Below are 25863 nucleotides of genomic sequence, written 5' to 3'. Positions count from 1 at the left end.
TTTTTTTTTTAGAGACAGAATCTTATTTTTGTGGCCCTTGATAGAGTGCTGTGGCATCACAGCTCACAGCAACCTCCAGCTCTTGGGCTTAGGTGATTCTCCGGCCTCAGCCTCCCAAGTAGCTGGGATTACAGGCACCTGCCATAACACCTGGCTTTTTTTTTGTTGCAGTTTGGCTGGGGCTGGTTCGAACCTGCCACCCTCAATATATGGGGCCAGCACCCTACTCACCGAGCCACAGGCGCCGCCTGCATTGAATTTCTTTAGTGTTGATATCACAGTATCTCAAAACTAGCAAATCATCTTATCTTTCATAGAAAACAAGGTAATATTGCAGTTTTCAATCATTAGAAAATCTGTTTTCTTCCTTCAGCATTCTCTTGGTCTTCTTCGACAGGATGAGCTGTTAAGCAGCCAGAGTTAAAAAATACTACTGGACTATGCAGCTATTCACAAAGTCACTTTAAACAGAAATACGGTGTTTCTAATAACAGACTGGCATACTCCACCCCCATAAACTCTCACCAACCAGTATTGTGTGGTAGTGGTGCCAGTTAGGTAGGGGGAGTTAGAACTAAATTATGAGCATAGCAGCCATCAATTTAGCCTTATGCTTACTAATGTTCTCATTGTGCCAGTAAATCTGGCAGGATTATTTTGTTGAAACTTATTTTCTTCTCTGGTATTTTAAATACATTCATTTAAAAAATAAAAGTATAAAAGATGGACAAAAATGTAATAATAAGAGTAAAATTATTCTGTAAAATTTGATTCGGTCAAAAGATAACACTTAGGGGTGCAGATTCCCCACCCCTCTCCTCCTGTACATTGTTATCTGGATTCAATACTGAATCAGGCTTGGATTTAATCCCCTTTGACAATCCTTTGGGCGATGTGTGGCATGATGTCTCATTGTGTCTCTCTTTGTGATCTCAGCAGCTATTGTTACTTGATGAGTAAATTCATTCTCTGAGAATTGCAGATATTCTAATTCTAATCATATCTTTTTCATTATTACTTGGAACACTAATTCTTTGATGTATCATTGGATACCCAACAGCATAATTCACAGAAGAAATTCAGGATAAATGCTTGATTCTTTCTATTTATTTACAAATTTTCAAAATAATGAACTGGTTCCATGTCTTCTAAAGGCAGGTCTTTCTTTAAAAAGTCTAATGGAAGGTGGCACCTATGGCTCAGTAAGTAGGGTGCTGGCCCCTTATACTGAGGGTGGCAGGTTCAAACCCAGCCCCGGCCAAACTGCAACAAAAAAATAGCCAGGTGTTGTGGTGGGTGCCTATACTCCCAGCTACTCGGGAGGCTGAGGCAAGAGAATTGCCTAAGCCCAAGAGCTGGAGGTTGCTGTGAGTTGTGATGTTATGGCACTCTACTGAGGGCGACAGAATGAAACTCTGTCTCTAAAAAAAAATAAAAATAAAAAGTCTAATGAGCAAGAGACTTGAACAGAAGCTACTCTGAAAAAGACAGGCACATGACCTACAGACACATGAAAAAATGCTCCTCATCTTTAATTATCAGAGAAATGCAAATCAAAACCACTTTGAGATGTCATCTAACTCCAAGAAGAACAGCCCACATAACAAAATTCCAAAACTACAGATGTTGGTGTGGATGTTGAGAAAAGGGAACACTTCTGCACTGCTGGCAGGAACGCAAGCTAATACGTTCCTTTTGGAAAGAAGTTTGAAGAACACTTAGGAATCTAAAAGTAGACGTACCATTCGATCCTACAATTCTTCTACTAGGTATATATCCAGAAGACCAAAAATCATTTTAAAACAAAGATATTTGCACCAGAATGTTTATTGCAGCCCAATTCATAATTGCCAAGTCATAGAAGAAGCCCAAGTGCCCATCAACCCATGAATGGATTAATAAATTGTGGTATTTGTATACCATGGAATATTATGCAGCCTTAAAAAAGATGGAGACTTTTACCTCTTTTATGTTTACATGGATGGAGCTGGAACATATTCTTGTTAGTAAAGTAACTCAAGAATGGAAGAAAAAGTATCTCATGTACTCAGTTCTATTATGAAACCAATATATAATCACCCACATTTTGATATGAAAGATAAAATACAACTATAGCCCAGGATGAATAAGAGAAGAGGAGGGAGAGGGGAGGGGTGTGGGGAGGTTGGATATGGAGGGAGGGTAAACAGTGGGACCACACCTATGGTGCATATTGCAAGGGTACATGGCAGATCTATTAAGTGTAGGGTATAAAGGTCTTAACACAATAATTAAGTGAGTGAGGTGAAAGCTATGTTAACCAGTTTGATGTAAGCATTCCAAAGCATATAAAATCAGCACATTGTACCCCATAAATGGATTAATGTACACAGTTATGATTTAATTTAAAAAAGCCTATGTTACTATAAACTCATGAATATATGTGATGGGTTTCAGTTCTTTGCAGTTATTACTGTTACCTTTTTTAGTAGGACCCTGTTGGGGGGCCTAACAGCCTCACACAAACACTTTCCCCCTCCCCCTCTTCTTCTCCTCCTAAAACAGAGACACAAAGGATCTGGCTAGCCCTGCCCCCAGAAGTTCAAGGCCCAAAAGACCCTAACCTGACTGGCAACCTGTGAAATGTGCCCACCCCTCACAGGTCCTCCTGCTGTGGTCTTGTCTCTGGACACAGTTGTTTACACCTTTCAGACTCTAGCAGTTTTTGATAGCTCCTTGTTATCTGATATTTTGAACAATACTGTCCCAGATCTGAAACCAACCATTTCTTTTTTTTGTTGTTTGTTTGTTTGTTTTTGTTGAGACAGAGTCTCACTTTATCACCCTTGGTAGAGTGTGGTGGTGTCACACAGCTCACAGCAACCTCCAACTCCCAGGCTTAGGCAATTCACCTGCCTCAGCCTCCCAGGTAGCTGGGACCACAGGTGTCCCCCACAACACCTGGCTATTTTTTGTTGCAGTTTGGCTGGGGGCTGGGTTTGAACTCACCACCCTTGGTATATGGGGCTGGTGCCCTGTTTATTTGTTTTTTGAGACAGAGTCTCTCACTATGTCACCCTCAATAGAGTGCCATGCCATCACAGCTCATAGCAACCTCCAACTCCTGGGCTTAAGTGATTCTCTTGCCTCAGCCTCCCAAGTAGCTGGGACTACAGGCACTTGCTGCAGCGCCCAGCTATTTTTGGTTGTAGTTGTCATTGTTGTTTGTTGGGCCCTAGCTGCTGAACTATAGATGCCAAGCCACATTATTCCTTTTACTTCTGGCATAAAGTATTGGTATCAAAGTCAGATGATAATCTTAATTCTTCTACTTATAAGTCATGTGGGTTTTTTTTTCCTTGATGACCAAAGAATTTTTTTTCATTAAAGTCCAACAATTTTTTTAGAATGTGTCTTGATGGTGGTTGTTATGGGTATTTCCAGGCACTTGGTATGTTCTTTTCATAGGTAGTTTCCAGGCTTTTTTTTTTTTTTAGGAAAGCTTTTCTTTTAGACAGCTTTATTGAGATATATTCAATACACAATATGCTGCATGTACTTAAAGTATAAAATTTAAGTTTTGACATACATACAAATCTGTGAAACCATCACCACAATCAAGATTTTCAATCTGTCCAACATCTCTCAAAATTTCCTTTTTCCCCTAAGTAATCCCTCTTTCTAGCCTCCCATATCCCCAGCAACCACTGATCTGCTCCATAGACTATTTTTTGTTTTGTATAAATGGAATGACATATGTACTCTTTTGTCTGGCTTTTTTCAGCATAATTATTCTGAGGTTCATCTGTGTTGTTGGATGTATCAATAGTTCATTCCTTTTTATTGCTGAGAGGTATTCTGTTCTATGGATAGATTGTAGTTCAGCGGTATCTAGCCTCCATGGGCCACATGCTGATTTTGTGAGGACTTTTCTTGCCTGACTTTTCTTGTGGATTCTCATCTTCTCATTTAAAAAAAAAATTTGGCCTGGTTGTTCCCTATTATCTTATTAGTTCTTTAATGCTTGTAAGAAGATTTTTTAAAAAATGTATTTTATTAAGCTTCCTTCATTGTCTTCACAGGCAGAGTTGCCTGGTCTACCATTGCCAAAAGTAGATTTTTTTTTCCTCTTATTTTTAGTTGAACATAATAATTGTACATATTTATGGGATACAGGGTGATATCTTAATCTCTGTATACAATGTAATGATCAAATCAGGGTAATTAGCATATCCATCACCTCAAGCATTTATCATTTCTTTGTGTTAGGAACCTGAAAAATCCTCTCTCCACCTCTTAAAAAATATTTTATACAATAAATTATTTTTGACTACGTTCACCCTATAGTGCTATCTAGCCATAATTTTGTGTCTATTAACCAGCCTCTCCCTGTCCTTCTTTCCCCCTAGCCTTTCCAAACTCTAATAACAACAGTTCTACCCCCAAAAGTAGATTTTTTTTTTATATCTTATGTGATTTAGTTTTGTGTGAGACATATTTATATATATAAAAAGAAAACTTACATCTGGTAGCTAAATAATGTAGAGAAAAAGTCTAAGATGATATAAGGAACTAGGTAAGATTCTTTTTGTTTAGTGTACTTAGGTATAACAACAACTGCCGTTTATAAGTTCCTATGTACCACTTATTCTAAGTGTTCTGTGCATTTTTCTGATGTAATTCAGCCTGTTAAGTATAAGCATTACTATCTTACCTCTTTTACAAATGAAGAAATCAAGGCTCAGAGATGTCAGTGAGTCTGTCCACATTGTATAGTGTAGCATTTAGGGGGATTGTCAAAGATGTGTGACTCTACATTTATTAAAGAATTTTCTTACATTAATATCTACTACCCTCATGTCTGGTCTCCAGAGTATATTCTTCCCACTTTAAGTCTCTGGCTGACTCCAGATAGTGATTCAGTAGACAGAACACAGCATCACCTTTGAAGTATTCTTGCCAGAAAATACTGACCCTAAATTTCATGAAGCTTTTAGGCATAACCAGTTTATGAGAAGTATAGGGAAATAGGCTGAGGTGGGTGGATTGCTTGAGCTGAGGGGTTTGAGACCAGCCTGAGCAATAGTGACACCCCCTCTCTACTAAAAATAGAAAAACTAGCCAGCCAGGCAGTATGGCCAGCACCTGTAGTCCCAGCTACTTGGGAAGCTGAGGCAAGAGGATATCTTGAGCCAAAGAGTTTGAGGCTGCTGTGAGCTATGACAGCATGGTACTCTACCCAGGGTGACTCAAAAAATAAAAATAAAAAAATAAGAAATATAGGGAATTGGAAAGTATGTTAAATGATAAAGAATATAATAAAATCCAAAATATTGGTAATTTTATGAGACCTAAGGCCTATTTCTTCAACAAACAGCATATGAAGAAAAAAACAGATGTAAGATTGTTACAGATTAAAAGAGACTTAAGAAGAGATAACCAAATAGTATATAGGGACCTGATTTGAAAAAAGAATCATAAGAGGACATTTTTAACACATGTGAGAGAAATTGAACACAGGCTAGATAGTAAATGATATTAAGGCATTACTATTAATTTTACTGGATATGATAATGGTATTGAGGTCATGTTTAAAAAGTTTGTGTTAGAAATGTTACTAAAATATATGTGGGTGAGGGAAAAATAAAAATGAAAGAATAGGGGTAATCGTTGAAGTGGGGTTGATGAATACAGGGTTCCTTATACTCTTTCTCTATTTTTGGATATTTTTGAAAATTTCCCTAAAGTTAAAAATAAAATCAGTGAAAAGGTGGTAGCAGCTGAAATTGGATGCTATTTTCAAAAAAAGAACTTTATATTAAAAAAAAATGAGGAGTTTTATGCAGTGGGTAATGGAGTTATTGAAAGACCAAAATTTGAAGAAGGTGTCAAACAACAGAAATGGCAGAATTTGGGGATTTGTAAAATATGAGCTAGAAATGAGTTATTAGTAACTAGTAAATTGCTTAGATGGATTTCACTATCTGAAGCAGGTATATGAGGGCAGAAGGGTACTTTAGAAGGAACCTGAATTGGCAGCCAGAAGGCCTATTTCACATCAATTCTGGGAAGGTCATTTCACCTTTCTGCACCTTACTTGTTCATTGTACCTAATGGATAGTTGCAACTCTCCCTACACTCTTTCATGCCACCTATGAAGAGCTAGAGATTTTGGATTAAACAGTTTCCAAGGTCCCCTCAATCTCTAAAATTCCATGATCCTAATGTGATTTTGCTTCTGGAAAGAAGGAATTATGTTTCTATATCAAAGAAACCAAGGAATTATTTTTCCTATAGAATGGCAGCATCCCAATAATAAGAGCAAATGATAATAGAGTAGATGGAATACAAACTTTTTTTGGTGCCAAATAGTATTCCTTGTTGCTAGCTTCTCATTTACTAAGAATAAAGACCACCTGAGAAAGCAGTACTCCATTCATCCTTAGAACCCAGTGAATTATTAAATATGCCTGCAACTGTGAGTTAGGCACAGTTCTTTTAGATTTGGGGGAAACAGCTTCCAAGAGGTAACAGTTTATTAGTGTCACATCATAGAGTTAAGACATAACACATTCTCACATCATAGAGTTAAGACATAATTTTTCTTCTCTTCATCGTGTATATGTGTGTATATAGAATCCCATAATTTATTTCAGGAAGAGAACATTATATGATAGGTTTATTCAAATCATTCTTACAATCAGCTCTCTACTATGTCATAAAGTTGTGACACAGGAATGGCCTAAATTTCCCAGCAAGAGAAGGGGGTTCTTTTAAATATAATTTCATTTAACTCCGATTGTACTTTTTTCTTTTTTCATTTAGGTGACTTATTTTATTTTTTATTGCCATTCTCTACTTCTTCAGATTCTACAAAAGAAACTATGCTTCCAGCAGCCTCCAAAGCCCAGGAGTCTACTGAATCATCAGAGAAAGTCGTGACTCAAAAACAGGTAAACTTTAAATATTTTAGGCTGATGTTTCTCAAAATATGTGCCAAAACCGCTACGTATACAAATGGGGAAAATCTAACTTTGGAAGGATTCTTCAGTGAAATTATTTTGGGAAATTCTGGGTTAAAGACTATTAAATGATTTCATCATTCTAAAACTTCTCAATATTGTCAGTATCCTAAAGTCTATAATACTTCCTACTTATTTAATAAGCTAGATTGATGAACTTTTTTTTTTTTGAGATAGAGTCTTATTATGTCACCCCCAGTAGAGTGCTGTAGTGTCATAGCTCACAGCAACCTCAAACTCTTGGGCTTAAGTTATTCTCTGCCTCAGCTTCCCAAGTAGCTGGGACTACAGGTGCCCGCCACAGCACTTGGTTATTTTTTTGTTGTAGTTGTTGTTATTTAGCAGGCCCAGGCCGGGTTCGAACCCACCAGCCCCAGTGTTTTTGGCCAGCACCCTAACCGCTGAGCTATGGGTACCGAGCCTGATGAACATTTCATTAGACTAGTGTACTGCAGTGCATGTTTTGGAAAATACCATTCCCAGATATTTTCAGAATCTATAAACAGTTACTTTATTCTTTCTCTTAAAATATAAGATGTATCAGGGAATAATATGTATAATTTGATCATTCAGAAAATATGTTACCCTATTATATACAAATCATTTTGTTTTTATGAATTACAGTAGATAGCTGCTAAGTCACCCACACAAAACTTAGGGCTTCTAAACAGACATCAGTGATAATTTTAGTTCTCTGTCTACCATGTCAAGGTGGGGAACCTGCATCTTTGGGGCCACATGTGGCCCTCTGTATCTTTTTTTTTTTCGGTCAGAGCTGGGTTTGAACCCACCACCTCTGGCATATGGGGCCAGCACCCTACTCCTTGAGCCACAGGCTCCACCCGTCTTCTGTATCCTTGAATATGGCCTTTGGACTGAATCCACATTTTGTAAATAAGTCCTTTTAATAAAGGGATTTGTTCTGTGAAGTTAGGATTTGGTGCAGCGGCTGCACTTAGGAATCTGGAAGGCCACTTGTAGCCTTGAGGCTGCAGGTTTCCCACCCCAAGGTAAATGAGGGGAAAGTTATGAGGGGGAGAAGAAGTATAGAAAAAAAGATGGAGAAATAAGTCAGCAGTCCAAAGGAAGATTTATTTGGCTGAGAATCATAGTGCTATCAAAGAATCATCAGTGAACGAAAGCAAGACTCCTGTCTCTACCAAAAATAAAAAAAATTAGTGGTGTTATTCCTTCTCAACTTCTTGGGAAACTGAAGCAGGATGATTGCTTGAGCCCAAGAGTTTGAGGTTGCAGTGAGCTATGATGATACCCCTGCACTCTAGCTGGGATGACAGAGCAAGACTCTGTCTCAAAAAAAACCAAAAAAAGAATCATCAGGGTTATTTGTCTTTTGTATTGATAAATTCTTTACTATATGAGGGACATTTGGATGTGGAGAATAATACTTTTATTTGTGCTTTGTCTATTATCTAAATTATTGATCTTTAAACTATTATACTAGTTATATACTATATAACTAATAAACTTATTTATTGTACATATTACATTTTTAAAGCATTTAAATGTTGAAAGTTTACTCAGATAACCTTTTCACAAATATGCTTTAAACTATCAAAAGTGTCCAAAGCGGCTCAGCACCTGTAGCTCAGTGGCTAGGGCGCCAGCCACATACACCAGAGCTGGAGGGTTCGAATCCAGCCCTGGCTCGCCAAACAACAATGGCAACTACAAACAAAAAATAGCTGGGTGTTGTGATGGGCACCTGTAATCCCAGCTACTTGGTGGGCTGAGGCAAGAGAATCACTTATGCCCAAGAGTTTGAGGTTGCTGTGAGCTGTGATGCCGGAGCATTCTTCCAAGGGCGACAAAGTTAGACTCTTGTCTCAAAACAAAACAAAACAAAACAAAAACATACACACACACATAAAAATGTCCAAAGCAATCACACGGTGATTTTAAAATTGATAATTGTACTTACATTAAAAATGGATTTAGGCTAGGTGCAGTGGCTTATGCCTATAATCCTAGCACTTTGGGAGGTCGAGGCAAGAGGATTGCTTGAGCTCAGGAGTTTGAGGTTGCTCTGCTATAGTGAGGCCATGGTACTCTAGCCTGGGCAACAGAGTGAGACTCTATCTCAAACAAACAAAAAATGGATTTAAAACTATTAATGTTGTGGATTAAATGTGTTAATTAAAAATAATCTCTATTTCTATTCTTATGCTTTTTTTGGTTTTTTCCTATTTCTTATATCTTCCATTATTATATTTTTATTCACTTACTCTAGAGCAGTGGTTCTCAACCTGTGGGTTGCAACCCATAGGAACTGTATTAAAGAGCCGCGGCATTAGGAAGGTTGAGAACCACTGCTCTAGAGAGTTAGGGTTCTTTTCACAGGTTTAGGATATAAATATATGTTTAGAATCAAGGATATAAGACTAGAGAGTGTCCTTCAGGGTAATTCTACTAGAGTCGGTTATCCACATATACAGGCTCCTTTTTTTAGTTCATCCTTATCCTTTATAAAAGGAATTATCTAGAATATTGGCTTCAACTAATCAGGTATGTTTTGATTTTTTGATTATGAAACTAACACTTGTTTCTGAGGAACTCACCTTTTCTTTACCATTTAATTAATGTGACCTAGTTTGTAGCTGTTTTTTCTGGGCAGGGTCTAGTATAGTTTAGTTAAATTTAAAACCTTAGATCTGTTTGGTTCAATGAGGTTATAAAATGATGGTGGTGGTGGTAGTGGTTTTTGTTTTAATTTGTCCATTATGGACCATATGAGGACTTTATATAATGCAATAATTTATGCTTATTTGCATATTTCTGGTCTATTACTCATTTTGCTAGAAAAATTAAATTATATGTTTTAATTTGCTTTAATTACATATGAATAAAAATACACATTTTAAAAAACGATTTAAAATATACATTATTAAAACTATTTAAAAAATAGAAAAAGTTCTATTCTGAAAACACAGGAAATTATACATATAAGATGGCATTTCTTCAGGTTTTATTTCTTAAAGTTTATCCTTTTTTTCTCTCTCTCTTTATAATTGTAGCAGGAAGAAGCAGAATGGAAAAGCTTAAATATGCTGTTGGTGACGCATGGCTTAAAACCTTTGTCCCTGGTCAAAAGAACAGATCTTAAAGGTAATTAAATCCTATTCTTGTTCCTGAAGGAAAGAAACTTCTTTTTCTTTTTCTTTACTTTTTTTTTTGAGACAGTCTCAAGCTGTTGCCCTGGGTAGAGTGCCTTGGTGTCACAGCTCACGGCAATCTCAAACTCTTGGGCTTAAGCGATTCTCTTGCCTCAGCCTCCCAAGGAGCTGGGACTACAGGACCGCCTACCACAACACCCAGCTATTTTTGGTTGTAGTTGTCATTGTTGTTTGGCAGGCCCAGGCTCTATTCGAACCTGCCAGCTCTGGTGTATGTGGCTGGCACCCTTGCCGCTGCCCCTTTCTTTTTCCTTTTAAAGTATTTTATCTTTAATTTTATTTTACCTTATGTTTATTTTTACTATCTGTATTATATGTTTTCAAACTGCAGAACTAATCGTTTTTGACAAACACTCATCACAAACAATGAGACAAAATTTGAAAATGTTGGTGGAAGAAACATCACGTCAGCACAACATGATACAGGAGCTCATAGAAACGAATCAGCAGCTAAAGTAAGAAAATGGGGAAGTTCTCTTTTGAATTATTTGTATACATCTTAAAAATAACTGCCTTGAAAAGCATCTTGAAATTTAATTTTCCACTTTGATTAAATGTTAAAGTTGAAAAATATTTTCAGTGGGTAAATAGGTAAAATTTTAATAGGTAAATCTTTTGTTAATAGCTTAGCCATTTGTTTAATGGTACCCTATATTTCTTCTACTAGTAAATCCAAAAATCCAAAATGTTCTAAAATTCAAGGTTTTTTGAGCTACAACATGATGCTCAAAGGAAATACTCATTGAAGTGTTTCAGATTTTCAGTTTTCAGATTTGGGATGCTTAACTGGTAAGCATGATGCAAATATTCTAAAATCTGAAATCGGAAGCACTTCTGGTCCCAAACATTTCAGCTAATGGATACTTAAGCTGTATAAAATAGAAAATTTAAGAATGCAAGGGGAATGAGGTAGTGGGTAGAGGGGAGGAAGGAGGGAGTTGGGGGTCACAGTGCATGACACCCCTTTTGGGGGTGGGACTCAAGTATAAGAGGGATTTTATCTAATAAGTGCAATAAGTCCAACCAAATTCTTTGTAGCCTCAGTGATCCCAAATGATAAAAAAAATGTCATTTCTGGTTATAAATAAATTCAATACTAGATATAAAAAGAAAAGAATACAAAGAAATTATAGAAAGTGTGTTCTTAGATGGGTATCTTTGGCCATTTGATTTATTTTTAATACTAAGGGAAGGAATTGTGTGTCTATTAAATTAGAAATGAACTTCAGTTAGAACAAAGTCGAGCAGCACATCAGGAACAACGAGCTAATGACTTGGAACAAATTGTGGAGGGTGTGAAATCCAAAATCTGTGAATTGGAGGATGAATCCCTAAGTAGGGTTTGCCAGCAACAGAACAAAATAAAGGATCTTCAAAAGGAACAGAAAGCTTTACAGGTACTGAGTTATGTATTTTCTTAGATGATGGTTAATACTAAAATAGCTCATTATAGTCTCAGGTGACTTCCATGTTGCTTAATTCAGTAGTTCTTACCTTAGTTGACCTATCATTGCTGACTTCTTGACACTCCCTTCACTTAGTTTCCAGAATATTCTGTTTCCTTCTTACCTCACTGAGACAACCCTTATGTTAAAACTTAGGTGTTTATTGTGACTAAAGGAAATGAATCTTTTGTGCTGATAACCAGTTTTAATTGTATGAGATAATTCTGATCTTTACAAACATTATATCATTGTAAATCCATATTTTAGTGGGTTTTGCTGACATAACACTGTATGTATTTATTGCATACTTGAGTTCAGGCTGCCTAAAAGGGACAAGTATTCATCAGGCAGGATCTGGAAGTCCCCTCAGTGTGTGCTGGCAGTCTTGGAAGGGTCACATGAGTTAAGTAAATTGCAGGGAGTCAGAGAGGATCTACCAGGGAATGCAGCACTAGGGTGCTCTGATGTGCAGACAGAGACAGTTGGTGCTCTGCCCTCATTTATGCTGCCAACTTGAAGCAGGCAGAGGTGGAGCTATTGGTATTGATCATAGCTTCAGAGAAGGCATTGCCATTATTTGAATGCCAAATTTGTTTTTGTTACTCATCTGTCAACAAAATCCTGTATGATTAGAACATTATAATTTTTTCCTCCTCAATAGTACATTTATAAAAACTTTCTAGGCTTGGCGCCTGTAGCTCAAGTGGCTAAGGTACCAGCCACATACAACTAAGATGGCGGGTTCGAATCCAGCCCGGCCTGCCAAAACAATGACGGCTGCAAGCAAAAAAAAAAAAAGAAAAGCCAGGCTGTGGTCCCAGCTGCTTGGGAGGCTGAGGCAGGAGACTCGCTTAAGCCCAGGAGTTGGAGGTTGCTGTGAGCTGTGATGGAACAGCACTCTACCCAAGGGGATAGCTTGAGATTCTATCTCAAAAAAAAAAAAAAATAGAAAAGAAAACTCTCTAAAGGGAATAGGATTTTGAAAATGATTCTGTTAATTTATGTGGAGGTTTGGCTTTGCTCTTAGACGTAGCCTCTGTGGAAATCCAAAACCCTTTAACTCATTGACTTACTTATGTGAGAAAGCAGCATTAAGTTATTAAAAACATAAGACACAAATTTAGGAGGGTTTTAGGCACTTCATAGAACAGATGCTTGAGGTTAGGGGTGATTTAAATGATGTACTATGTATTTTCTTTTTTCTTTCTTTTTTTTGTTTTTGAGACAGAGTCTCACTATGTCGCCTTTGGTAGAGTGCTGTGGTGTCACAGCTCACAGTAACCTCAAACTCTTGGGCGTAAGCAATTCTCTTGCCTCAGCCTCCTTTCTCTTGCCTCAGCTGGGACTACAGGCTCCTGCCACAATGCCCAGCTATTTTCTTGTTGCAGTTGTCATTGTTGTTCAGCTGGCCCAGGTTGGGTTCAAACCCACCAGCTTCGGTGCATGTGGCTGGCATTAGAACCACTGTGCTACGGGTGGTGAGCTACTGCTATGTATTTTCTATCAAATAGTTTCATCTGTCATAAATGATCTATGGTACTATTAATTAATTCTTTGTACTCATACCCAGGACAGTGTCAGAATTCCAGTTTCTTCATATCCTCATCAACATTTGGTATTGGTTACCTTCATTTTGTTGAGTATTTTCACTGGGTATAAAATTATAAGTTGGTAATTATTTTCTTTTAGCATTTGAAAGTATAATTCCATTGTCTCTTGGATTCCATTGTTTCTGATGAGAATTCAGTTGCCAATCCATTTGTGACTCCTTTGAAGGCAGTCTACTTTTCCTTTGGCTGCCTTTAATATTTTTCTCTTTGCTTTTGTTTTAAAACCATTTTATTTTGTGTCTTGGCAAGTTTTCATTTGATTTATCTTCCTTGGATTTTATAGCACTTATTGATGGCTTGATGACTGTCATCAATTTTGGCAAATTCTTAACTGTCTTCAAATATTGCTTCTGTTCCATTCTTTCTTTTCAGTTTTTCCAGGATTCCAGTTGTTAGTATTTATCCTTGAATCTACTTATGTCTTTTATGTTTTTTCTTTGTTTATTGTCACCCTTTTGCCTTTTATCCTGAATAATTTTTTAAAATTATTTTTAGTTTTAGGATTTCTGTTTTATTCCTTGCTTTGGTTTCTAGTTTTATTCTGTAATTCTGCTTTGTATCTTTTTGAACCTATTAAATTTACTTACTTTAAAATTTCTGTCTGGTTTTGGAACAAGGTAGAGGTGGTAGTTGCACACAACTTTTGAGAATGTCCTAAATGTCACTGAATTATTCACTTTAAAGTAATAAAAGGCAAAAAGATGGTTAATTATATGTCATGTTAATTTTACCCCAATTAAAAAAAAATTGTCTGTCTGATAATTTAATTACCTCTCAGTGGATTGGTCTTTATAGTCTATTGTTTCTTTGGTTCCATCCATGCTATCTTGACTGTTAGTGTGCCTAGTTATTTTTATTGCATTCTAAGCTTTGTATAGGAACCACTATAGAATAAACTGAGGCCTAATGTGATGTTATTTTGTCCTAATGATGATCATATTTGCTCTGGTAGACATTTAGGTGCGGTGCACTAATACCCTGGGATCATCTTAATACAGATTGAAAGATTATGATTAGATAGATAATCTTCAGTCCTATAAAGAGCTAGTCTATATCTAAGAAATACTCTCTCACATTCAATTTTTTGAAATAGTTTAAGTTTAAATAGTTCTTCTTTAAATGTTTAGTATAATTCAGCAATTAATCCATCATCTCCTGGGTTTCTCTGATAGGAGACATTATTAATGCTTCAATTAGATTACTTAATTTAGGTATGTTCAGGTTTTCCATTTCTTTATGGTTCAATCTTAGTAGGATATATTTGCATAGGAATTTATCCATTTATTCCAGATTTTCCAACTTATTGGTATATATCATTTTAATAGTCTCTAATAGTTCATTTTTAAAATTTTTTTATTAGATCATAACTACATACATTACTGTATTTATGGGGTACAACGTGCTGATTTTATATACCATTTGGAATGCTTACATCAAACTGGTTAACATATTATTCACCTTTTTCCTTTTCTTTTTTCTTTTTTCTTTTTGAGCCAGCATCTTATTCTGTTTCCCAGGCTAGCATGCCATGATGTCAGCCTAGCTCACAGCAATCTCGAATTCCTGGGCTCAAGCAATCCTCCTGTCTCAGCCTCCTGAGTAGCTAGCACTACAGGTGTCTGTCACAATACACAGCTAATTTTTCTATTTTCAGTAGAGACAGGGTCTCACTTTTCCTTAGACTGATAAGTGATCCTCCCATCTCAGCCTCCCAGAATGTTAGGAATATAGGCATGAGCGACTCTGCCCAGCCAGTTCATTGCATTATATTTCTATAGTATCGTTTGTTTCCTCTTTCACTTCTGATTTTATCTGAGTCTTCGCTCTCTCTCTCGTTTTTTAGTCTAGCTAAAGGGCTGTCAGTTTTCTTTTTATCTTTTCGAAAACTTTTTATTCATTGATCTTTTATATCTTTTAGTCTTAATTTCATTTATTTCTGCTTTGATCTTTTTAGTTTGTTTCCTTCCACTAATTTTAGTTTTGATTTATTCTTGCATTTCTGGTTCTTCAAGTTTAATCACTTATTTGAAGTCTGCCTACTGGTACTTTTTTATTAATTGCAGATTAATATGAGGATACAAATGATTAAATTACAGGCTGGGTATGGTGGCTCACACCTGTAATCCAGCACTCTGGGAGGTCGAGGCAGGTGGATTGCTTGAACTCACAAATTTGAGACCAGCCTGAGCAAAAGTGAGACTCCGTCTGTACTAAAAGTAGAAAATCTGACGCAAAAGGATCACTTAAGCCCAAGAGTTTGAGGTTGCTATGAGCTGTGATGCCACGGCACTCTACCCAGGGAGACAGCTTGCTTGAGACTCTGTCTCAAGAACAAAAAAAGATCAGATTACATTATTTGCATTTGTTAGGTAAAGTCCAAGTTGTAGTTGAGCCCTTTACTCAGAAGGTGTGTCATGTACCATTTCATAGTACCTGTTAGGTTAGAGCTCATCAACCCCCTCTCTTTCCTTCCATTTCTCCCTTCCCTGTCTTCCTACTTTTTGGTATAGGTGTATATTGCTATAAATTTCCCTTTTATTACTGTTTTTCTATATCTGATGGATTTGGGTATGTTGTATTTTCATTTTGCTTTATTTCCAGAAGTTCTTAAATTTCTTTTTAGTTTCATCATTGATCCATTGATCATTTAAGATAATGTTTATTTCTATGTGTTTGTGTAGTTTCCAAAGATTTTCATAGTATTGATTTCTAGTTTTATTCCATTATGCTCATAAAAGATATTTGATATGATTGACTCTTTTGAGTTTGTTCTGTGGCTAAGATATGGTCTGTTTTGGAGGATGTTTCATGTGCTGATAAGAAGAGAGAAGAATGTGTACAAGATCAAACAGTTACATCTGTCTATCCCTTGGCTATCTGGTGACCATAGTGATATTCAGCAATGAAGTATGTAGCACTTTTTCTAGGATGAGTTTGTGAACTTAATTGTCTGATCTCATATTCTGCAGCAGTGGGGTGAAATGTTCTATAAGTCTCAGGTCCATTAGGGTGAGTGTGTAGTTTAACTCCAATGTTTCCTTGTTGATTTTCTATCTGGATTTTCTATTTCTGAATAGGATTTTGAAGTCAACTGCTATTAATGTTGCAGAGTATACAGAGTATCACTCTGTTGCCCTGACTAGGTGCCATGTCATCAGCCTATCTCACAGCAACCTCAAACTCCTGGGTTCAAGCGATCCTCCTGCCTCAGCCTCCTGAGTAGCCAGAACTATAGATGTCCACCACAACACCCAGCTCGTTTTCCTATTTTTAGTAGAGATGGTCTTGTTCTTGCTCAGGCTGGTCTCAAACTCCTGACCTCATGCAATCTTCCCACCTCAGCCTCCCAGAGTGCTAGGATTATAGGTGTGAGCCACCATGCCTGGCCTTATAGTGACCTTCTTTGTCTCTTTTTGCAGTCTTTTACTTGTTGTCTCTTTTATTTGATATACATAGTATTATAGCTACTCCTGCTCTTGTTTGGTTTCCATTTGCATGGAATATCTTTTTCCAAACCTTCACTTTTCAGTCTATATATGTCTTTATATGTGAAGTGAGTTTCTTGTAGGCACCATATAGGTGGGTCTGATTAATTTTTCTTTTTCCTTTCAGCCACTCTTTGTCCTTTAAATAGAGAATTTCATCCATTTATATTCAATCTTGTTATTGTTAGCTAAGGACTTACTACTGCCATTTTGAATCTTAGTTTTGGTTGCTTTGTAACTCCTGTCTTCCTTCCTTTCTTTTTTACTTTGTGGTTAAATGATTTTCTTCCTTTTTGGTTAAGTGTTTTAATCTAATCATTGCTTTTTATTTTTCCTGTATAAATTTTTGCTTTGTGGTTACCATGAAGCTTACAAAGAACATCTTCTACATATAACAAGTTATTTAAACAGTATCTTTGATCACAAAGAATAGAAGCAAACAAAGGAAAAATGAAAAAAAAACTGCACTTTAACTCCCCTCCCCCCACATTTTAACTCATATCAGTGTACATACTTTTATATTGCCTGTCTCTTAACAGGTTGTTGTAAGCCATTATACTTTTTGATAAATTTGTTTTGGGGGCTTTATATAGAGTTATGAGTAGATTGTGTACTATAGTTACAGTATTCAAGTATTCTGGGTTTGTCTATCTACTTAACTTTTGCACTGAGTTTTGCTGTACTATATGCTATGTGTGATGCACTCTCATGTATAATATGTACCCTGTACCCACGTTTTTCACCCATACTTTCAGGAAAATTCGCCTCAAAAAAGTGGCCAGCTCTTAGCCAGGAGAGACACATCTGGGGATGGTTAACACTCCCCTGGTAATCATGAAGATAGCATTACCTTTCTGCACCTGCCTCATTGGCAAAGGCTGCCCCTTTCCTCTCTTGGGAACCCTTCCCCCCCTTGCTCAGCCCACAGGCAATCAGGTGGGTCCCTGGGGCCTGCATGGGGCTCCCAATCTCCTCTACACATCTGGGCCTCGGGCCTTGGTCCCTGCCCCATGGCTGTGGTCTACCTTGCCCTGCCTGCCACTGTCCCCTCCTTTGATCACAGTGCTTGGTGGAAGCTTCTCCAGCCCCCTCCCACCAGATACTAGATCCTCTCAGACTGGAACCCCATGTGCCTGGCAGACCCAGATGGGAGGGTGGGTGCAGTGGCCTCAGGAGGCTTGCTGGGATCCCGCCCTCCCAAGCCATACTACTTATGTATAAGACACATCCTTATTTTTTCCTCAAAAATTTGGGCAAAAAAGTATACATTACACTCCACAGAATATGGTATATCTTCAAATGTATTGTATTCTTGGGGGGGGGTTCTTTTTATATATTGCTTCCTTTCTTTTAGATTGAAGAACTCCCTTTAGCCATTATTGTAAGACAGGTCTAGTGATGATGAATTCCTTCAGCTATTGTTTGTCTGAAAGACTTTATTTCCCCTTCATGTTCAAAGAATAGCTTTGCTGAGTATAGTATTCTCAGTTGTCAAGTTTGTGTTGGTTTTTTTTTTCTTTTTTGACCACTTTGAGTATGTTGTCTTACTGTCTCCTAGACTATATGGTTTTTGCTGAGAAGTCAGTTGCCAGAAGAATCAGAACTTCTTTATATGTTGTTTGTTTCCTTTCTCTGGCTGCTTTTTGGATCCTTTCTTTGTCCTTCACCTTTGACACTTTGACACTTTGATTATTATATGCCTCAGGATGGTCTTATTCAGGTTGAATCTGTTTGGTCATCCCTGACCTTCTTGTATCTGGACTTTTATACTCTTCTTCTAGGTTTGGATAGTTTTCTATTACTATTTCTTTGAATAAGCTTTCTACCCCTCACTGTTTTTCAGTTCCCATTTGAAGGCCAATGATTCTTAGATCTGTTCTTCCCTCCCCACCACCTCCAAGAGAGAGTCTCAAGCTATCATCCTGGGTAGAGTACCATGCCATCATAGCTCAAGCATCCTCTAATTCTTGGACTCACGCAATTCTCTTGCCTTAGTTTTTCTATTTTTAGTAGGGATAGGGTCTCGCTCTTGCTCAGGCTGGCCTCAAATTCGTGAGCTCAAGCAATCCACTCACCTCAGCCTCCCAGAGTGCTAGGATTACAGGCATGAGACACTGTGCCCAGTCTAGATTTGTTTTTTTGAGGGAATTTCAATATTTTGTTAGGCATTCTTTGTCTCATTCTTTTTTTCTTTTTTTCCTCTGACTGTATTTACAAATAGCCTGTTTTGATACTCACTGATGTTTTTTTTCTGCCTGATCCAGAAAAACAGAGGCTCTACTGTTAAGAGCCTCTAATACATTTTTTAGTTCAGAAACTACGTATGTTGGTTCTAGGATTGTTGATTTTTTTTTAACATTGCAAACTCTTTGTTAAATTTCTCTGATGAATTCCTGAATTTATTTTCTGTGTTATCTTAGAGTTCACTGAGTTTCTTTAAATCTAATAATAAATTAAATATAATATAACACTTAAATAAATATAAATAAATAATAAATTAAATCTAATAATTTGGGTGGCAGACAGTGACTCACACCTGTAATCTTAGCACTTTGGGAGGTTAATGGGAGAAGGTCACTTGAGGCCAAGAGTTTGAGGCCAGTCTGGGCCGCATAACAAGATCCCATCTCTACAGTTGCTGTTTTTTCTTTTGTATACATGTCTGTGTTTTCATATTGAAGGATTTGTCATTCATTTTCATCTTCATTATCTGGCATGTTTTGTTTTTCTTGGATACATTTGGTTAGACAGAGGGTCCTTAAAATTTACCTATTGAATTTCCTGTTTGCTAGGTCATTGCCTTCTTTGTTTATACTAAGTGGCAGCTTAAGCCCAGGTTTGCCTCAGCTCTTACAAATGTTTAGAGTGCTTACCTATCCCAGATGGGGAAGGTGCCAAAGGGGGATACCTTGACTGTGAGGACTGACTAGGAGTTCTTTTCCAGGGGGCCTATGGAGCAGGCTTTCTACAGCATGGGGTTATTGAATAGCCACTCTTGATTTGGCATCTCCTGGGGCTGAGATACAGAACAAAGAATTGCAGGCTGGGGTTGCTATTCTCACCTCTACCCTTTGACTCTGGCTGTCCCCAGGGGTTTTTCTCCTTACAGGCACTTGCATTGCTTTCTGTGGGTGGAAGCAAGAATAGTTCTAGAAGGGACTCAAACATGGTGGAGTAGCTGGCTGTTCCCCTTAATCTCACTTTTTCTGGTAGGATCTATGAGTCCAGGGAAAATTGTTTGTATGCAGTGCCATGCTGATTAGGGAGGAGCATTGCTTATACAGAAGTCTGAATTTCTTACTGTCTGCTCAGAGTTTTTTCACTTCTCTGTGGCCCCAAGGATTGTCTCATCCTCAAATTTAAGTTCTGTAATATTTTTGATGATAATTTTGGCACTGGATGTTTGTTTTTGATTTTCTGTGGTTTGAAGAATGAAGCCAGATTATTTTTTGTTGCAGTTGTCATTGTTGGTTAGCTGGTCCATGCTGGGTTCGAACCTGCCACCTTTGGTGTGTGTGTCTGGTGCCCTAACCACTGTGCTACGGGCGCCGAGCCTATTTATGTTTTAAGAAAACAATTTACTTTGGAATGTATTTAAATAGGGTAGTATGACTATGACTATATGCTTTTAAGTGACTATAACATTTTAAATTTCAAAATGTTAAGGGGATACAAATGTTTATAGTTACATGCATCACTTTTATAATGCTTGCATCATGGCTGTAAGTATGCCCATCACCCAGATAGTCTTCACTATACTTGTTAAGTAGTTTTCATCCATTCCTTCCTTTTCCTCCTCCCTGTTTCCTGATTACTTCTTGATGATAACTTCCTAATTATAGACTTTTTTTATTAAATCATAACAGTGTACATTAATACTATCATGGGGTACAGTGTACCCTTTCTGTATACAATTTGAAATATTTCATCCAACTGGTTAACATAGCCTTCATGTCTTTTTCTTAGTTATTATGTTAAGACATTTATATTCTCCATTCAATAAAAAAAAAAAGACATTTATATTCTACATTTAGAGAGATTCACATGTACCCTTATAGGATGAACCATAGGCGTGATCCCACCAATCACGCTCCCTCCACTCACCCTCCCCTCTCCCATCGCCTCCCTCCCCCCTCTCCCCATGTTCCTGGGCTAAAATTGAGTTATAGCTTTCCTATGAAAGCTATAAATTAGTTTCATAGTAGGGCTGAGTACACTGGATACTTTTTCTTCCATTCTTGGGATACTTTGCTAAGAAGAATATTTTCCAGCTCCATCCACGTAAACATGAAGGAGGTAAAGTCTCCATCTTTCTTAATGACTGCAAAGTATTCCATGGTGTACATATACCACAATTTATTGATCCATTCATGGATTGATGGGCTCTTAGGCTTCTTCCATGACCTAGCAATTATGAATTGGGCTGCAATGAACATTATGATACAAATATCTTTATTGTAGTGTGATTTTTGGTCTTCTGGATATATATCTAATAGAGGAATTATAGGATCAAATGGCAGGTCTATTAGTCCTCTCAGGGTGGGCAAGGGACTTGAGAAACTTCTCTGAAGAAGACAGGTGCATGGCCTACAAACATGAAAAAATGCTCACCATCCTTAATCATCAGAGAAATGCAAAACTACTTTGAGATATCATCTAATACCAGTAAGATTAGCCCATATCACAAAATCACAGATGCTGGCATGGATGTGTAGAAAAGGGAACACTTCTACACTGCTGGTAGGGTTGCAAACTAATACGTTCCTTTTGGAAAGACATCTGGAGAACACCTAATTATAGACTTACTCTGAGTCTCTCACTTTGCATGAATGCCTAAGTTGACTACACTATTTGTGTTCCCAAATTATCCTTGATAACTTAAGAACCTTAATTTAAATTCCTGGTTCTTTTAAACATCATTAATATTATTTTCATCTAAACCTAAACATAAAATTATATTAGTGTATGGATATTTTTGAGTTTTTTTGCTTATTAAGAAATGCTATAGTTTCCCCATTTTACAGCTGTTTTATTTGTTATATTTTTAAGTTTGTGACATATTAGTGTTGTTGGAGCTTACATCCATTTAAAAATAGCCTCAATACTGACGTTCTTGAAGGAAACAGTCCAATAGAAACTGTGAAGATCCTTTTATGCATAGTATTGTTAAGACAGCATGTCTTAGATGTATATATTATAATTATGTTTTAAAAAATTTCTTACAGGCAAAATGCCAGCGTTATAAGAAAAAACGAATGGAGCAACAAGAAACTATTGCTGGTTTGCAAAATCATCTCTTGAGATTTAAAAAAGAGGAAGAAGAGCGCATTGTCACTCAAAACAGAGTGTTTGCCTATCTCTGCAAAAGAGTTCCTCATAGCATCTTGGACAGACAGTAATATTTACTACATGAATTAATATGTGGCTAGATTCATCTTTTTTTTTTTTAATCTTGGCGTGGTTGTACCTTTTGTAAACTCTCTTTCCTCCTCACTTTTTTCTCCTGCTCATCATATATAGTTTGTTTTTGCTGTGGTGCTCTATTGTGAAATAGAATCAGACATTTACTAAAAATAATACTAAACATTTAAAATTAACTCAAATTCAAAATTAATTAAAATATTTCTCAAAAGAACTCTGATTCAACAGCGGGCGTTGGGATTGCTTTTCTTTTAACATCATTATTGATTTTAGGACTTTTCAGTGGAAAAAACTAAGACTATATTTCTGGTGAAAACGGATTTTTTTTTTTTTCTAGCTTAAGTTAACAGTATAGTATTTTTACTTAAACTCTTTGATATTATATTTGTAACTTTTTAAAAAATGTAACACTAAAAAATCATTATTCCTGGCTTGGTGCCTGTGGCTCAAGCGGCTAAGGCGCCAGCCACATACACCTAAGGTGGTGGGTTCAAATCCAGCCCAGGCCTGCCAAACAATAATGACTGCAACCAAAAAATAGCTGGGCGTTGTGGCGGGTGCCTGTGGTCCCAGCTACTTGGGAGGCTGAGGCAGGAGACTCGCTTGAGCCCAGGAGTTGGAGGTTGCTGTGAGCAGTGAAGCCATGGCACTCTACCCAGCGGGACAGCTTGAGGCTCTGTCTCAAAAAAAAAAAAAATCATTATTCCTAAGAAAAATATAATATTACTTATTTGCTTTATCCTGCAATACGTAAAAATAGTTTTCAAAAGAGTAATACCAGAATTTCTAACAATAAGCCATACTGAATGAAACTTAAATTTCTTTGCAATTTTCTTTGAGGTTAATATGTTCATTGTAGATGCAGTCAAAATGTGCTTTTATAAAATATCTTGAAATCCTTCTTTCCTCTGTATGTTTGTGTTAGCAAATTAAAAGCAGCTAGGTTTAGTTGTTTCAACTTATTTTCAATTTTTAGGGATTACGTTTTTTTTTTTGAGACAAAGCCTCAAGCTGTCCCCCTCAAGCTGTAGAGTGCTGTAGCATCACAGCTCACAGCAACCTCCAACTCCTGGGCTCCAGCAAGTCTCCTGCCTCTGCCTCCCAAGTAGCTGGGACCACAGGCACCCACCACAATGCCCACGGCTATTTTTTGGTTGCAGCTGTCATTGTTGTTTGGTGGCCCAGGCTGGATTTGAACCTGCCGCCTTAGGTGTATGTAGCTGGTGCCTTAGCCACTTGAGCCACAAGTGCTGAGCCTAGGGATTACTTTTTAATTTTTTATTTATTTTCAAATATGTGATTCACATTGATAATTATGTAATTACAAAGTCAAAACTATAATTATTTGTTTTCAGAGAGGTTATTTTTTAATTCCTTTTCCCTCTATTCTATTTTTATTTCCCCCATAGGTAACTATTTTAAATGTTTAATGTTATTTTTAGCAATATGTACATATTGGAATTATCTTTATATTCCTCCTTGTGTAAAAGGTAGCACTTTTTTTGTTCTCTTATCAGTATAAACTGATTCCATTTTAAAGTCGTATGTGTTTATTTTAGTAGGATTGGGAATCAAGTATTGCTATTTTACTATAAAAATAAGTGAGCTGACTGGTCCGATGGTAGTGGGTTATCAGAGCTTATTAACATTAGTGTCACTAAAGTTGGTATTCAACCCCCCCACTGCTAAATTTGACTGGCTAAAATAAATAAATAAATGAGGTAAGATACAAGGTTAAAACTATAAATTGTTTTGATAATTGCTTAAGAGATAATATACTTATAATACACATACACATATATAATTTTCATCCTTTTGAAGGAAGAGAAAGGATAAACACATTAATTCATAATTACATAAAAGATAGATAGGTGTGAATAAATAAAAAGAAGAAAAAAGCAAAGAAAGAAAAGAAAGGAAGAGAGACAAGGAAGAACAAAATGAAGAAAGGAAGAGAAAGACAATTATAATGGAAAGAGGAGCTCAGAGGAATGGCAGGGGTAGGGAGGAGATGAAAAAACAACAGTCGATAGGAGTGAGTGAGAGGGTGAGAAAAGTATTGAGAGGGCTTGCTGTGTTCCAGATGAAGTAAAGGTAATTTGGGTATGAATTTTTCCAGTGGGCCAGAGATTATCCACTCTATGTGATTTTGATTTAATTATTTTATTTATTTACTTATTTATTTTTTTGAGACAGTGTCTCACTATGTTGCCCTGGGTAGAGTGCCCTGGAATCACAGCTCACAGCAACCTCCAACTCTAGGGCTTAAGTAATTCTCTTGTCTCAGCCTACTAAGTAGCTGGGACTACAGGCACCCACCACAATGCCTGGCTATTTTTTGGTTGTAGTTGTCATTGTTGTTTGGCAGGCCTGGACTGGATTCAAACCCTGCAGCTCCAATGTATGTGGCTGGCGCCCTTAGCCACTGAGCTACAAGTGCTGAGCCTATTTTTATTTTTTATTTTATTTTTTTTGCAGATTCCAGGCTGGGTGTCTATTTAGTCCTCTCTTTTTTTGTAGTTTATGATTTATTTTTTATTAAATCATAAACACATAAGATCATATATACATTAATGCATGTATGGGGTACAATGTGCTGATTTCACATAGAATTAGGAGCATTTACATCACACTGGTTAATATAAACCTTATCTCATTTACTTATTGTGTTAACACATTTATACTCTATACTTAACAAATCCGACAATTACCCTTGCATTATGCACCATAGGGGTGATCCCACCATTCACACTCCATCGACCTGAGCTCCCTCCCTCCCTTCCCGCCCCCTCCCCTTTATCCTGGGACATAGTTGTGAGCTATTCTTCATATGAAAGTGTGAGTGATTGTAAATTGAATTCATAATAGTACTGAGTACATTGGATATTTTTTCTTCCATTCTTGAGATACTGTACTAAGTAGGATATGTTCCAGCTCCATCCATGTAAACGTAAAAGAGGTAAATTTCAGTTTGAGATATTGAAATAAAACATTGTGAATTAACCCCCATGAGAAATACATGAGTTATAGCTACAACAGCAACTGTGAAAAGTTACACAGCTACCGGGCAAAGTACTATAGGGCACACATACACCTGAGTAAAGCCATGATTCCTGCGTTCAGTGACCTGAATAGTATTAGTAATGTACTCAGCTAGATAGACACATACTCAGGTAAGTAAAATATAAGGCAGATAGTGGTATGTACTCTACTCAAGAAACAGATAGGGTACTTGGGGTTTTGTAGGGATAAATTAGTGAAAAGGTGGAGGTCTTCATGAAGGAGGTAACTTTTTAGCTAGAGTGTTAAAAATTATAGAATTTTAAAAGGCAAAAGAGGAAGTTTCAGTTAGAGGAATTATGGTATCAGTGAAAGTGAATGTATTTGGGAGTGGCAAGTAGTCCAAGAGGCCTGGAAAATGATAAGGTATATGAGATGATGGGAAAAGTCTTAGGAGGCAACATAGAAGGTGTGCTGGAACTTTGAGGGACTTAAATTCCTGGCTGAAAAGTTTGGGTTCTACTTTCCACGTAGCAGGAAAAGTACTATATGATTTCTGAGCAAGGAAGTTAAACCCAGAAATAGAAAGACAAGTTAATAATTGATTGCAATAGTCTAGGTCCAGGGGTGTCCAATTTTTTTTTCTCTGCTGCCCGTTGGAAGAATAAGAGTTGTTGGGCTACACATTAAATACACAAATACTAATGAAA

The 25863-nt window shown here is 37.0% G+C and overlaps 1 protein-coding gene across 8 annotated transcripts in view; it reads left to right on the top strand.

Moving 5' to 3' along the window:
• CEP70 (centrosomal protein 70) overlaps positions 1–25863 on the top strand; it is an 87936-nt gene that overhangs the window by 19341 nt on the left and 42732 nt on the right. For 6 of the 8 annotated variants that reach the window (XM_023513038.1, XM_023513034.1, XM_023513033.1 and 3 more), the window contains 5 exons: positions 6847–6932; positions 10034–10124; positions 10524–10647; positions 11409–11589; positions 21958–22127. In XM_023513038.1, the coding sequence (XP_023368806.1) occupies positions 6864–6932; positions 10034–10124; positions 10524–10647; positions 11409–11589; positions 21958–22127 (635 nt within the window). In that variant the 5' untranslated portion in view covers positions 6847–6863. Of the gene's footprint in view, positions 1–6804; positions 6933–10033; positions 10125–10523; positions 10648–11408; positions 11590–21957; positions 22128–25863 lie in introns of all 8 variants that reach the window. The other 2 variants (XM_023513035.1, XM_023513039.1) reach the window with 2 other exon arrangements.

Source organism: Otolemur garnettii, unplaced genomic scaffold (assembly GCF_000181295.1).
Source record: "Otolemur garnettii isolate 467f Iridium unplaced genomic scaffold, OtoGar3 scaffold00032, whole genome shotgun sequence".
In the NCBI taxonomy this organism is placed as follows: domain Eukaryota; kingdom Metazoa; phylum Chordata; class Mammalia; order Primates; family Galagidae; genus Otolemur; species Otolemur garnettii.
Note: the sequence above shows the minus strand (reverse complement) of the source record. Positions and strands in the feature narration are given on the sequence as shown.